The sequence below is a fragment of the Cervus canadensis genome, chromosome 23 (genome assembly GCF_019320065.1).
Source record: "Cervus canadensis isolate Bull #8, Minnesota chromosome 23, ASM1932006v1, whole genome shotgun sequence".
NCBI classification, from domain to species: domain Eukaryota; kingdom Metazoa; phylum Chordata; class Mammalia; order Artiodactyla; family Cervidae; genus Cervus; species Cervus canadensis.
Genome location: NC_057408.1, coordinates 16286682 through 16299359, shown reverse-complemented (window position 1 = coordinate 16299359; position 12678 = coordinate 16286682). Strand labels below are relative to the sequence as shown.

General features: G+C 44.6%; 1 protein-coding gene across 2 annotated transcripts in view; it reads right to left on the bottom strand.

Annotated features, from left to right (window-relative positions):
* The window catches only part of PHLPP1 (PH domain and leucine rich repeat protein phosphatase 1), a 213584-nt gene that overhangs the window by 71851 nt on the left and 129055 nt on the right, over positions 1-12678 (bottom strand). For both annotated transcript variants that reach the window (XM_043444427.1, XM_043444426.1), the window contains exon 4: positions 10253-10419. In XM_043444427.1, the coding sequence (XP_043300362.1) occupies positions 10253-10419 (167 nt within the window). The remainder of the gene's footprint in view (positions 1-10252; positions 10420-12678) is intronic.

The following is a 12678-nucleotide window of genomic DNA, read 5'->3' as shown; positions in this document are numbered from 1 at the left end:
CCCACGGACTGTAGTCTGCCAGGCTCCTCCCTCCATGGGATTCTCCAGGCAAGAGTACTGGAGTGGGTTGCCATTTCCTTCTCCAGGGTATCTTCCCGACTCAGGGACCAAACCCGGGTCTCCTGCACTGCAGGCAGACGCTCTAACCTCTGAGCCACCAGGGGGGCCGAGAGGACTGCTCCAGACCACAAGCCGGTAATCACATGGAGACAGCAGTCACTAGATCACAGGAGCTCTGCACCATCTAAACTCATGAGAACAGTGAGCCGTAAGTGGCATAAAGCTGCCATTTTCTGATTCTTTTATAAACTGGCAAGACAACAATAAAAAAAAAAGCATGTTAAGTTACAGTTAAACATCTCTCTTATCGGTTTCTTGCTTTATCCATGACTACATTTTGTCGCTTTCTCACCAACAGATGTGCCCACAGTTCGCCAATTTCATCGTGATCCTACTCGCAGGGTGTTTAATGCTAACCACCACACTACCCTGGAGAAGGGAATGCCTACCCACTGCAGTGTTCTTGCCTGGAGAATCCCATGGCCTGAGGAGCTTGGTGGGCTACAGTCCGTGGGGTCGCAGAGAGTCAGACACGACTGAGCGACTAAGCACAGAAGCACCACACCAGTAGGACAAATAAGAAAATGTAAAAACATTTCTGTAACAGGCAGGAAACAGACAGCTGTTTCTACTTCTCAAAGCAGAGAAGACCCACACAGTACACTTGGGTAAAATCCCAGGTGAGCCATACAAGGATATGTAAAAATGAAAACCAGGTCACGTCTCTTTCAAGGATATGAGATTACCAAAGGAGATGGTGAACACGAGCTAAGACTGGAGGGAATACTCATGTCACGAAAACATGCTTAGACGGGAAAAGCTTAAAAGCTTGCATCACAAACAGACCAGGTATATCAGGTATTTAAACAGAAAAAAATCTAATACCCAAAGTTTAATAGGTATAATAAACATCTGATCCTAGGACTGAACCATTCACTCACTGGACACTTTCAGAGTTCTCATTGGGCACAGAGGGGCGTGAGGCATGCACATGTGTGAATGAGGCATGGCTTTCCCCCTTCAGGAACTGGACACAGCTTGGGAGCAAAGCTGCTATAATGAGGAGCAGAAGATGGAAACGTACTGGAAAAAAAATACCATAAGTGCTTACAGAAAAGTCACTTGTCTCAAAGGGACATGAATAGGCAGATGGGGAATCAAAAAGAGAACACTCAGAGAGAACAGGTTGGTGCGACCGTGCCTTGGACGTCAGGAAGCACTGCTGGAAGGCAGCGGCCTGTGCCCGTCACCAGAGGGTCTGATTCAGCAGGTCTGGGATGAAACCCAGGAATCTCTGTTTCTAGTAAATACCCCAGGTGATTCTGATGTAGGCATTGCACAAATCACATTTTGAGAAATGCTAATTTGGAAGGCAAAAGCTCTATTCCTGGAAAACGGTAAGCAAATACACTCTTAAGCAGAAAGCAAGCTTGTAGTTGTAAACGATGCTTAAAGACTTTTCAGAGAGCCTCGAATTCCAGATGAAGACACTGCTGTTTACCTGTGGACGCTTCTGAACAGGGAAGTAACCTGTCTAGAACGCACGGATTTGTGAACCACGTGAATGAATGAGCACTGCCCCCTCCCTTCCTGTGCTGCCTCTACACACACGGTCTCAACTGGGGTGAAAATGAGCTTTCCAGCAGAAATTTTTAAACTGGAGGAAAGAACAACTGTTTGGAAAGTCAGACTTTCCCTTAGGTTTCTTGTTAATTCCAAGTCCCAAAGACATCACCAGGGCGGGGTGGCCGTGCCGGCACCAGGAGGCCTCCGTCAAGCGCCCTGCCAGCTCCAGCACCGTCCCAACCCGCCATGGAAATGACAGCGGGAACGGGACTCCCACCGCCCTAAGCTCTACTGGCTCCAGAGGACAGCGAGGGACAGCAAATCACAAAATTACACTTAGGACAAACAGAAACCCTCAGAGGCCTTTGGTTTCCAAGTTCCGCGCTCCAGTTACCCGTGTCTGTCTGATGTGAGGCAAGGGAGAAAGGGAGAAAGAGGAACATCACTGGCTTCCATCAGCAGCCTCATGCTAGCGACTGAAACGCTATTTCAGAGTCACCAGTAACGATGCTACTCATGTTTCCAAGTCCCCAGTTACGATGATATTAAACCATCAACAACCACAAAGTTGGCCTGCTCGCTGCATGCTTAACCTGTCCCCTAAGAGCTAGGCAGGGGGGAAAGTTGGTTACCATGCAGAATAGCAAACTTCTGCAAATACTATGTTTAACATTAAATTCTAACAGTTGAAACTTGAGAGTCCAGCAAAGAGCTCCACGAAAATAAACAGAAGAACAGAACCAGCCAGAATACAATAGCCTCGCTGGATTCAAGCCAAGGGTTCTGAAGATTCCTGCCCACTTTTTATTTAAGTGGGGGGGGGGGAAAAAAAAGTTAAAGAACATCTTAAAGGATCCCAAGAAGTCAAGAGGGCAAACGGAATTTAATACAGTCTGGTTGATAAATAAATCTTTTGTTTCTCTCTGAGCTCTCTTCTAAACACACTGCACGAGGGAAGAAGAAAATAGGCTATTATGGCCAGAAAAGAGGCTGGGAGCCGGAGCCAAGGAGGGCACCGTAGGCTGCACAACCTCAGTGCCCCAAGCTTACAGCAAAGGCTTTCCTTTGATCAGATGCTCAGGGAAGGAAAAGGGGAATTGTGTGAGCTGGAAAACTTCCCAAGAGTATCAAAATTCCATCCGAAAAGCAAAGCTGTGTTGGGAAGAGTTAACTGGAGGAAGGGCATCCCATACAGTCTCTGAAATTCCTTAGACACTTGGCAAGCCTCCCACCAAAGCCAGTGGTGGACACTCCTCCCCAGGCTTTCTCTCCTTGAGCAGCAACTGTGCTGGGTTTTGCTTCTAGCGCATCGGCTATGCCCTTTCCTCAGCAATGAGTCGCTCCTGTTTGCTTGTAGTAATTTTTTATATGGCAGAGCATCTTCAAAGAAGCTGAAACTGTTCTGAGTACTGCAGTCTATGTCTGGCAAATAAGCTGAAAAAATATTTTGGCATGCCACTCCCAGTCCCACTATGTTGATGAATTATTACTATTTCCATTAAAGGTGAGTTTTCAGGAATCACTGACAAAAACAAAAATTAAAATCTCTCTTTCTATAAATACCTGGAGATTTTGGTAGGGATAAGCAATTAAAATGAATAACTGTAGCTCTACAATGTCAAGATCCCCAAAAAAACAGAGCAGGAAATAAGGTCACTTTTTTATTTCATGGAGACTCAAAATATAGAAAATTGAGCTAAGAAGAAAGGTACTTGATAAATGCCAGGCATAACTATGAATTTCTCAATGTTTCTTTACAGCTTTCATTCTTTGACACCCACATACTTGCACACCCAACCCAACTTCATTCCTTCACTCCCATCTGAAAAATTCTCACCCCTCCCATCTCTCTTACTCTTTTCAGCTAAAGGAATTTCACGTCTAATCAGATAACCTTTGAAGTACCATGGAAAAGCTACCAGAAACATATACATACAAATTATTACCATCAAACTTCGCTTTTGCGTTTCCTCTGACCCTGCTCTCGGTAAGTACTGCACTGGATTATCACCACCGAGGAGTTCTCTGACAGAGCCCCCCACAAACTCCAGATCTGTCAGTGCAACGCGAATACTCGGGAAACTTCACTAAGTGACAGATTTAGCTCTTTTAATGTGAAAGTACATCTGAAATGTTTGAACACCAATGTCATTTAGTATAAATATGTTCAGACTGCTCTGATACCATGTTCAAAACAATAAAACTAAGACATGGGAAGGAAAATTATATTCCTTGAATTTAAGCCAGCAAAAACTTGTCCTCTTCACTGACTTTACAAATAAACTTAATGTATTACAACAATTTTCCATCATAAATAATAACAATCTTAGGACTAACACCACCTGTAACATCTAAGTGGAATACAGTTAATATAAGTGAAATAGTATCTACTAATAAAATAGAGGTAACTAATGCACCGTAATTATTAGTAACATACAGAATCCAAAAAGAAACCATGAAAACTACCAAAAATCACTCTGATTTTGCCTCTCCTCTATTTTTGAAAACTAACTGAAGAGCTCCAATGCCAATAAAGGAAAAACAGACACTGGGAGTTCCAAGAACAATGTTTTCTCTGAAGCTGCTGGCCTGTGTGTGGGCATCAGCATGCCACCTTTCCAGAGTTAGAATGCTGCTGCAAATGCCGCTTTACATGCTCCGTGAAAACTGCCCGTTTGTTTAAGGTGAGAATTTGCATAGAAAGAATAATTAGGGGGATGTGTGGTTAAAAGAAGAAGTCTCACAATGCCTGTTATACATGCGTTATATGTAGTTTTTCTCTGGATATCTGCCCTAACACTGTAACCTAGAAATTCATCCCTTGAGATTTGGTAAAAACTTAAAAATAAATTATCCTTTGGTTCTTCTCTAACATATTCCCTGTGAAACACACACTTCAGATGAACAAAAATTCCTTCAAGATACAACTAAAAACAAGAAATTAAATATATGGCGCATCTCAAAAATACCATACTAACGGTACGACCCTAAAGAAGTTACATTAGTGCTTTCTGAAGTATAATTGAGCTTTAAATATATATAATTTCAATTCCTAGTATTGAACACCTGTGTGCATGTACACATAGACATATAAACTTACTACTCTGAAACCTCAGCAATAAAATCCTTCATGGATAATGGGGATGGGAGACAAAAATCTCACATTAGTATGTGGTGGTAAAGAAACTGGTTTAAAGCCTAGGGGTTTTGCTGTTGTTGTTGCTTTGTTTTGTTTTTAACAAAGGGCAACACAACATCATCCTCAGCAAACGCTCGGACCCCACAAACCGAGCCCCCTCAGCCTGTCTCCCCACAGAAAGTTAACGACGCTTGGCTGGCGGTGAGAACCTGAAACGTGCTCCACCTTAAATCAGAGCTACAGCTTCATAGTAAAACCACATACTCTACAGTGCAAGCTGATAACATGCAACTTGGTATGTTTTGTTCTGCTTTTAAAAATGCAAATGAAAGATGCTGGACACGAGCACATACTACACGACTCACACACATTACCAACAAAAACAGGCAGAGCTGCTGCATGGTGCCGGCAGCAGGGACAGGGGTCATCCTCAGGGACTGGGAGCAGGGCACGGGGACCAGCAGCTTCCATCTCTCAGCACGAGCTCTGGTCACACGCGCTGCCTTTGTGGAAACCTATCAAACTGTACCTCCGTTATACTTCTACAGGAAGACTTCCGAAAGATTATATAAGGAATAATACGAGACCCCAGGTCCTCTCCCCAGTCCCAGCAGGAGACAGTTTATTCCCCGGAGGAAACTGAGCTCTGGCTCAAAGACACCAGGGAGAGTAGAGAAGACTGTTCTGAAAGCAGGGGGGTCAAACACGGATCCACACGCTGAGCTCTGAGATTCCAGCTCCTTCACTACTGCACTCCCTGGACCCCGGCGTGCTCTGCCCAGGTGGAAGACCAAAGGACTGCCCTAAATAATACTGACTCACCCCAGGGAGAAGACCCACAGATACTGTCTTTGGAAGTTCCCCAACGAAGCCACAAGGCTCACCCTCGACAGCCCTGCTGTGAAGATGCAGGGAGCAGAGGCCTCGCCCACAGGCCCCGGCGCCCGACTCACTTCTCAGGGGCCCCTTTAAAGAGGAGCAGAGAGAGGGTCACCGTGCGTGCTGTCACTTCAGTCGGGTCTGACTCTTCGCGATCCCACGGGCGGGAGCCCGCCAGGCCCCTCTGTCCACGGGATTCTCTAGACAAGAACACTGGAGCGGGTTGCCATGATCGCCTCCAGGGGATCTTCCCGACTCAGGGATGGAACCCAAGACTGCTGTGTCTCCTCCACTGGCAGGCAGGTTCTTTTCCACTAGCACCACCTGGGAAGCTCTAAAGGATCAGCAGTGAGGTCAAGTTCCTAACATAAAGTCAGACACCTACACAAACAGGAAAAAAGAAGCCAAGACAGCAAAAGATACATCCTCAGAAAAGGAAGAAATGCACCCATTGCCGGGAAGGGGGTGAGTGGGGACAGAATGCTGCTAAAATGCACAGTAATTAAACACACAAAGAAAGACCTCTTGAAAAATAAGGACAGCAGAAATTCAGAAGGTTAAGATAAAGTAGAGAAACCTCGTTAAAAGTAGGGCATTAAGACAGAGGAAAATTAGAGCATCAGAGGACAAACAAGGAGGTCCTGCCTAACTCATAGGGATTCAGAGGCAGGATCAGAGGCAGAAAATAAAAGGGGAGAGAGTATCACAAAATACGAGAAAGTTTCCCAGAACTGAAGGGCATTTTTTTTTTTTTTTTCAGATCAAGTGTTCATCATAGTGGCTGAAATGAAGAGTGCCAAAAAAGAAAATCCTAAAACCTCTTTAGGGTTGTTTTAAAAAAAGGCGGGGGGTGGGGAGAAGGGGGGGAGAAGGTCTACAAAGACAGGGATCAGAAGAGTATAACACTTTTTAATAGCAACTGTAGAAACTAAAATACAACGGTGCACTGGCTTCAAAGTCCTGAGGAAACGTGTTTTCCTATCCAGAAACCAGTCAAATTGGCAAACATGTGAGAAAATATTTTTAGAGATACAAAGGATGTAATAAATTTGTCTCCCATGTCCCCTTTCTCAGGAAGATCCTAGAAGATTTTCCATTAAAAAAGAGGAGTAAACCAAGAAAGAATCACTAGATACAGGACAACATATCGAAAACACAAGAGAGACGAAAAGGGCATTACCAGGAAAATGGTGAAAGACACCCCCAGGACAACAGGTGGGCACTAGACCTCCTAAGCAGCACCCATGCTGGCTCCAGGAAGGAAGAAGTCTCCAGGAAAAGAGGGTTGAGAAGAGGGTTAGAGTTCTGTCACCTTGACAGCACTAGAGAAAAAGAAAAGGACACTCATCTCTATGCCACTAACCAGCCGCATTTAAGTGCCTTAGGGATGAATTACAGCTGCACGCTCAAAGTGACGTCAGCCTTCAACACCCTTAACCGAACACAGACACCTACACACCCAGAGGGTGAGAGGAGCAGTGGCCGGGGCCTGGGGCTGAGGGGCTGGGAGACAGGGAGGAGAGGCAAATCGCCACTTTCCACAGCGCTGTCAACCGCAGTCCAAAAACGAAAAGTTCAAAAACAGCAGCAGATACGTACTTATCTGGGAAGGTGGAGAAGACAGCAAGCAGGGAGCCCTGAGCATCAGAAGCAGCTGCCTAGTGGACAGGACGTGGTAGGAAGGGCTGAGTTCCGAGCGCAGATTTCTCGTCTTACTGCAAGATTTCGGACAAATTCATATAAAATATTACTTTGATGGGACAAAAGTTTAAATTTTTTAAAATACGAAACAAAACCAAGAAACGCACAAAACAGAAGGCAAGAAAACTAAGGAGGGTGACCTGCAGCGGGAAAAGGACAGCGAGATGACCGTTTCTCCAGCTTCTGCAGCAGTTCAGGTGAGAGCCGACAGCCGGCTGGAGGGTGTGTGCTGAGGGATGGGGGGCAGAGGAGGCAGGATGCACTCAAAAGCTATTTACAGATTTGGGATCAACAGACACGGGGGATCGATCAGGAGCTTCTGAAGCTTCAACAGGCAAGGCAATGCCCCCCGAGACCCCTCTACCCAGAGACTTACTTATTTAGTCCATAAATGTTGACTCTTTGGGGCTATCATATTTCCCTATGTTATTAGGACCATTTTGATTTTCTTTTTGTTTAGGCTTTAATTTTTGGATTATTATGAAATATACAAATAGGAAAATACAGAAAACAATAATGATCATCCTAGTATGTACTATTCAGCTTTTCAAATATTAACATTTTGAACACTTTGCCTATTTGTCTCTAATTTTTTTTTAAAGAAATAAACATTATGGATGTAGTTGAAACCCTCTTCAAACCATTCCTGAATCACATCCCCTTAACCGCCTCCCAGAAGGTAAATGTTAATCTGATTTTGGCATTTCACATCTTCCTCCACCTCGTCTCCAAGATGAAAGTGCTGGTTTGGATAAATTCTAATGCCCCTTTCTGTTCTAAGATGGCAGGACTGAATAGCATGATGCAAAATTCTTGATGGGAAATACACAAAAATACTTCAAATAAAAATTTCAAATGCCCAAAACAGACTAAATCATGACATTACCCTTTAGCAAAAAAAAAAATCACAGTATTTATTACAGGAGAGTCAGTAAAAATAGTATCATCAGTGCACAGGACATATAAACACCTAAGCTTGAGAAGTCCCCTGTGGTTCCCTTTCACTGTAACCGGAGCTCCAGGGAAGAATAAGGAAGTGCTTGAGCACACCTTTCTGGGGTTCTTACTGCCCGGGGAGCTAGTTCACTGAGGCACCAAACTGTTTCTACTGTCACAGGACTCTTCTCTGCCCATCATTCAGAGCCAAAAGACTCTTTTTAAAGATGCGTAACACCAATTTTACTTTAAAATTGCCCATGAGGAGGCAAGACAGTTATTTGTATTACACCTCGACCCTTGTGTGCATCTTTTTCATCTTCTGGGTGATAAGATGGGAAGGGCACATAAAGCACTCTGCCACGCTCAGTGAACCATTATCCCAAGGAAAACACTTGTACGATTATTTGAGTTGTGAGCCAAACTGGTCACAGTGTTCACGGAGCACCACTTTCACTTGAAAGCACAACTGACAAACTCAGTATTCAGACTTGGGTACTTGGCAGACGTGTTCTCTACAACGAAGTGAGAAGGTCACTTCAGGAAAAGCAGCTCACAGCATTCGTTGCCAAGGGTAGCCTTCAAGCTTTCAACTGAAATTTAAAATGCTGGAAAACTCGTTTCCCCAGTGAGCCTGACAACTTCCCAATACTTCAAGATTTTTTCTGATGAGATCAGTGGTGATATTAACAATGGCCATTCCTCAAAATTTCATAACGAAGAATGTTAACATTTGGAATATCTGTATTATCCCAACAAACCAGTATTTTCCAAATGACCAATACTTAATACAATGAAATGATGTATGGGCAAAGATCCATTCGAACTGCTAGAAACACCAGTGGATCCTAATGTAAAAGAATTTTAAAAGTCTACTGAAAGGGTTTTACATTCCACATTGAAATCCACATGTAAGAAATTACCACTTAAATCTGCCTGCAACACAGGAGACCCAGGTTCAATCCCTGGGCCAGGAAGATCACCTGGAGAAGGAAATGGAAACCCACTGCAGTATTCTTGCCTGGCGGACTACAAATCCACAGGGTCACGAAGAGTTGGACACAACTTAGCGACTGTGCATATCAAAGAAGAATATTCATAATCATCTGAAAAGACAATTGAAACACTCTTCCCTTCTCTAACATATCCACACAAACTTCATATTAATACTTAATGGATTATTCTTTCTGGATGTTAAAGATCATAAACACATAATCACAATGATTAATGATCATAGCTAAATCATTAACAGGCATTTACAAACAAATGAACTATTCGTTCTTTCTTTAAAAGTTATATCCTTCTGGAGTTACTGTCTCATATATTTGCAACAAATACATAAGCATCAGAGGCTTTATTTACCACAGAATCAAGATTGATCAAAAAAAAAAAAAGAAAGAAAATGAAATTAATTTGGTAAATCCTTCCATCTGTTTCACAAAGATGTAGATTAAAGTCCCCGCCCTCTAGTTATGAGAGAGCAGACCCTTTTCATTTACCATGTGACTCTTGAAACCTATACACTAATCACCCAGATGATGTGGTATTAATGGATTTAAACTTTAGTTCTTAGATTTTGAAGGAAATATCTTTTCATGGAAAAAACTGACCTTTTTGTAAATTTTCAAAGAAGTATCTGACCAAACCCCTATAGTTCAGAAGTAACACACCAAATATCAATCCCAGATGCATTTGTAGATTGGTTAAGAAATACAAGTGGTTTAGGAGAAGTGTTCTTGTACAAATGCATCCAGTTAATGAATATCTAAATCATTCATTTCAAAGGCAGGGACCCTGAAAAAAATTTCAGAATGAGAACTGATAGTGTCTTCACTACCAATGTCCTACTACCAGGCCCTCTGAAAGAGAAAGGTTACCCACTGCAGCATTTTCACTCAGAATAGTCAAGAAACAATCAGAAGCTGACACCTCCTCCCCTTCCTAATTATCCACCCACTTCTGCATGCTCACCTTTGCAGTTCGCTGAGCCCCCTTGCAGTTGGTAGACTGGGATTCTGCCTTAGAAAGTTCTGTTTTAAATTGAGATGAGTGAGGTCCTGGCTGTAGAAGAGGTTGGCAGGCAGATGCTCCAAGCTACAACAGGAGAGGTCCACCGAGCTAATGCGCTGGGACGCGACCTACAGGGGGATAAAAACCACAGTTCAGTTTTCATAGCATCCTTTACCCTGCAACTGCTTTCCACAGACAGAAACAAGGTAACCTCATTTGGGAACACAGACTCGCTATGCAATTAGCACCATTATTCAAATCTAAACCAAGAGCATTTAGACAGAACTGAGCAAAGGATTAAAGCATTATCAAGGCAGGAAATAGTGTCCCTCCCTGGAAGGTGCTTACAGTAACCTAGTATAGCAGACAGGTGACGAAGAGCACAGATTATCTTATCAGGTTTAGTGATACCCGTAATCCCTTCAACCACAGGGGTCACCTTCCTGAACACATTCATGGAAAGGGAATTCAAAGCTAAACAATATAAGACCTTAGAGTAAATACAGGGTTGGAAGACAGACACTAAGATCTAGACTGAACTTAAAGAAAAGCCCCTGAAAATACTGATTTAAAAACAGCACACAGAAAAGCACGCTCGGTGGCCTTGCATGTACCTTTAATAGTAACAGCAGCATACAATCAGATCCCACTGCTTGCCTACTGTAAATTTTTCCGGTCATGTCTCCCACAATGTCAGTTTTGCTTCATGTAGGTAACCTAAGTGAAATTTACTGTACGTCTAAATGTTTATCCACATATTCAAAATATCCCCAGTTAAATGACTCCTACGATAGCCAGAGTCCCAGGGCTACAGGGCATGCTGGAGGCAGAAAGAGCACCGGGCGCCCTGCGCTTCTCTGTCCCACATGCTGGGAACCTCGGTGCCGATCTTCACCACGGACAAGGCTTCAGGACCACTGACACAGAGCTTCACTCCCCTTGCCTCACCAAGGATGTGGGGTTACTGTTCTAGGATCTGGGTTGATACCTCCTCATGCTCTTCATCTTCACCAAAGCTTTATGGAAAAAACTCCACTCCGTATCTGTGACCAGTTTGATGCCCTTCTCTATTAGCAAACCCCTGCTTCACTCTTTCCTGATTACAAAAGGCAGCAGAACATGCTTCTCAGGGGGTTGGCTCTGGTTCCATCATCCCAGAGCTGAGACAGCCTGAGTGCACCACGGAGTTCTCCCAACTCCCGCTTCCTCACCCGTTTAACAGGCATGAAGACGACACCTACATCTACACAGCAGGCTCAGAGACAGCACTCAATGACTGGTGACTGCTATGACCACTTATGTTGCTAAGCCTACTTCCAAATAAAGCTTACACTCACCGAACCCACGTTCTCCTGATGCTAAGAAAAGGTATTCAGGAGTAAATCTGCATGACAAACACTGCTGAAGGCACGTCTGAGGTTGGAAAGGAACTGTGAAAGCTAAGGGGACAGTGGGATGGAAAAGGGCCGTCAGAGCTCAACTCAAAAGATTTTACAAAGTAAGTCTGGGTTCACGTTTCAGCAATTTCATCTTCTCTTGAATTTTCACCCTTAAGAAAAAGAAAATCCGAAACAGGGCCAGGTCACCCATGTAAATCAAATGATGTGGAAAAAAGGCCAGAATTTAATGGGCCTGCAAGGCAGGTACAAACCTGCCACAGCCACTCAAGAGCCCCTGGCGGGCGCGCATTTACAGGAAGTAAGGCTGAAAGGGTTCCTTGGACTCACCCAGGAGCAAACCTGTGGAGGACGTCTGGTGTCTCAGGCCTTCCGCTTGCTGAGGGGCGGGCGCGGAACAGAGGCCCCGCAGCCAGGGGAGGGCGCCCCGGGGGGAGGGCGAGCACTGCCTATGGTTGGTGCCGCTGCTTACTCACAGCGCTCGTCTGACCCTCTTGTGACCCTGTGGGCTGTAGCCCACCAGGCTCCTCTGTCCATGGGATTTCCAGGCAAGAATACTGGAGTGGGTGGCCGTTTCCTTCTCCCAGGGCATCTTCCCAATTAATACGCTCTATGACAAAAGTTTCAATGATCGTTAAGGGCAAGGGCACAGAGCATGATCCAAGGAGCCACAGAAGGCTCCACAGAGGACCTGACGTCCAAGCTCAAGGCTGACACTCACGTGGCAACCTCTGTTTCCGCCTGCCCCAAACCCTTTTCCGCTTCTTCCTGTAACAAGCCTTCAGATGCACATGACCTGGCGGGAGCTGCAGACTCCGCTGCTCTCAGGGCGGGAGGCATGTGCACGCAGCTCCAGCCATCCCAGCCACACTGCTGAACCCACAAACTGATCCATCGGGGACTGGCATGTGACCCATGCCAGGCTGACTCAAGGCCTTCTCTGGGATACATATTCTGAACCCGAGAGAGCGAGCGAGGCTGCCACTTAGA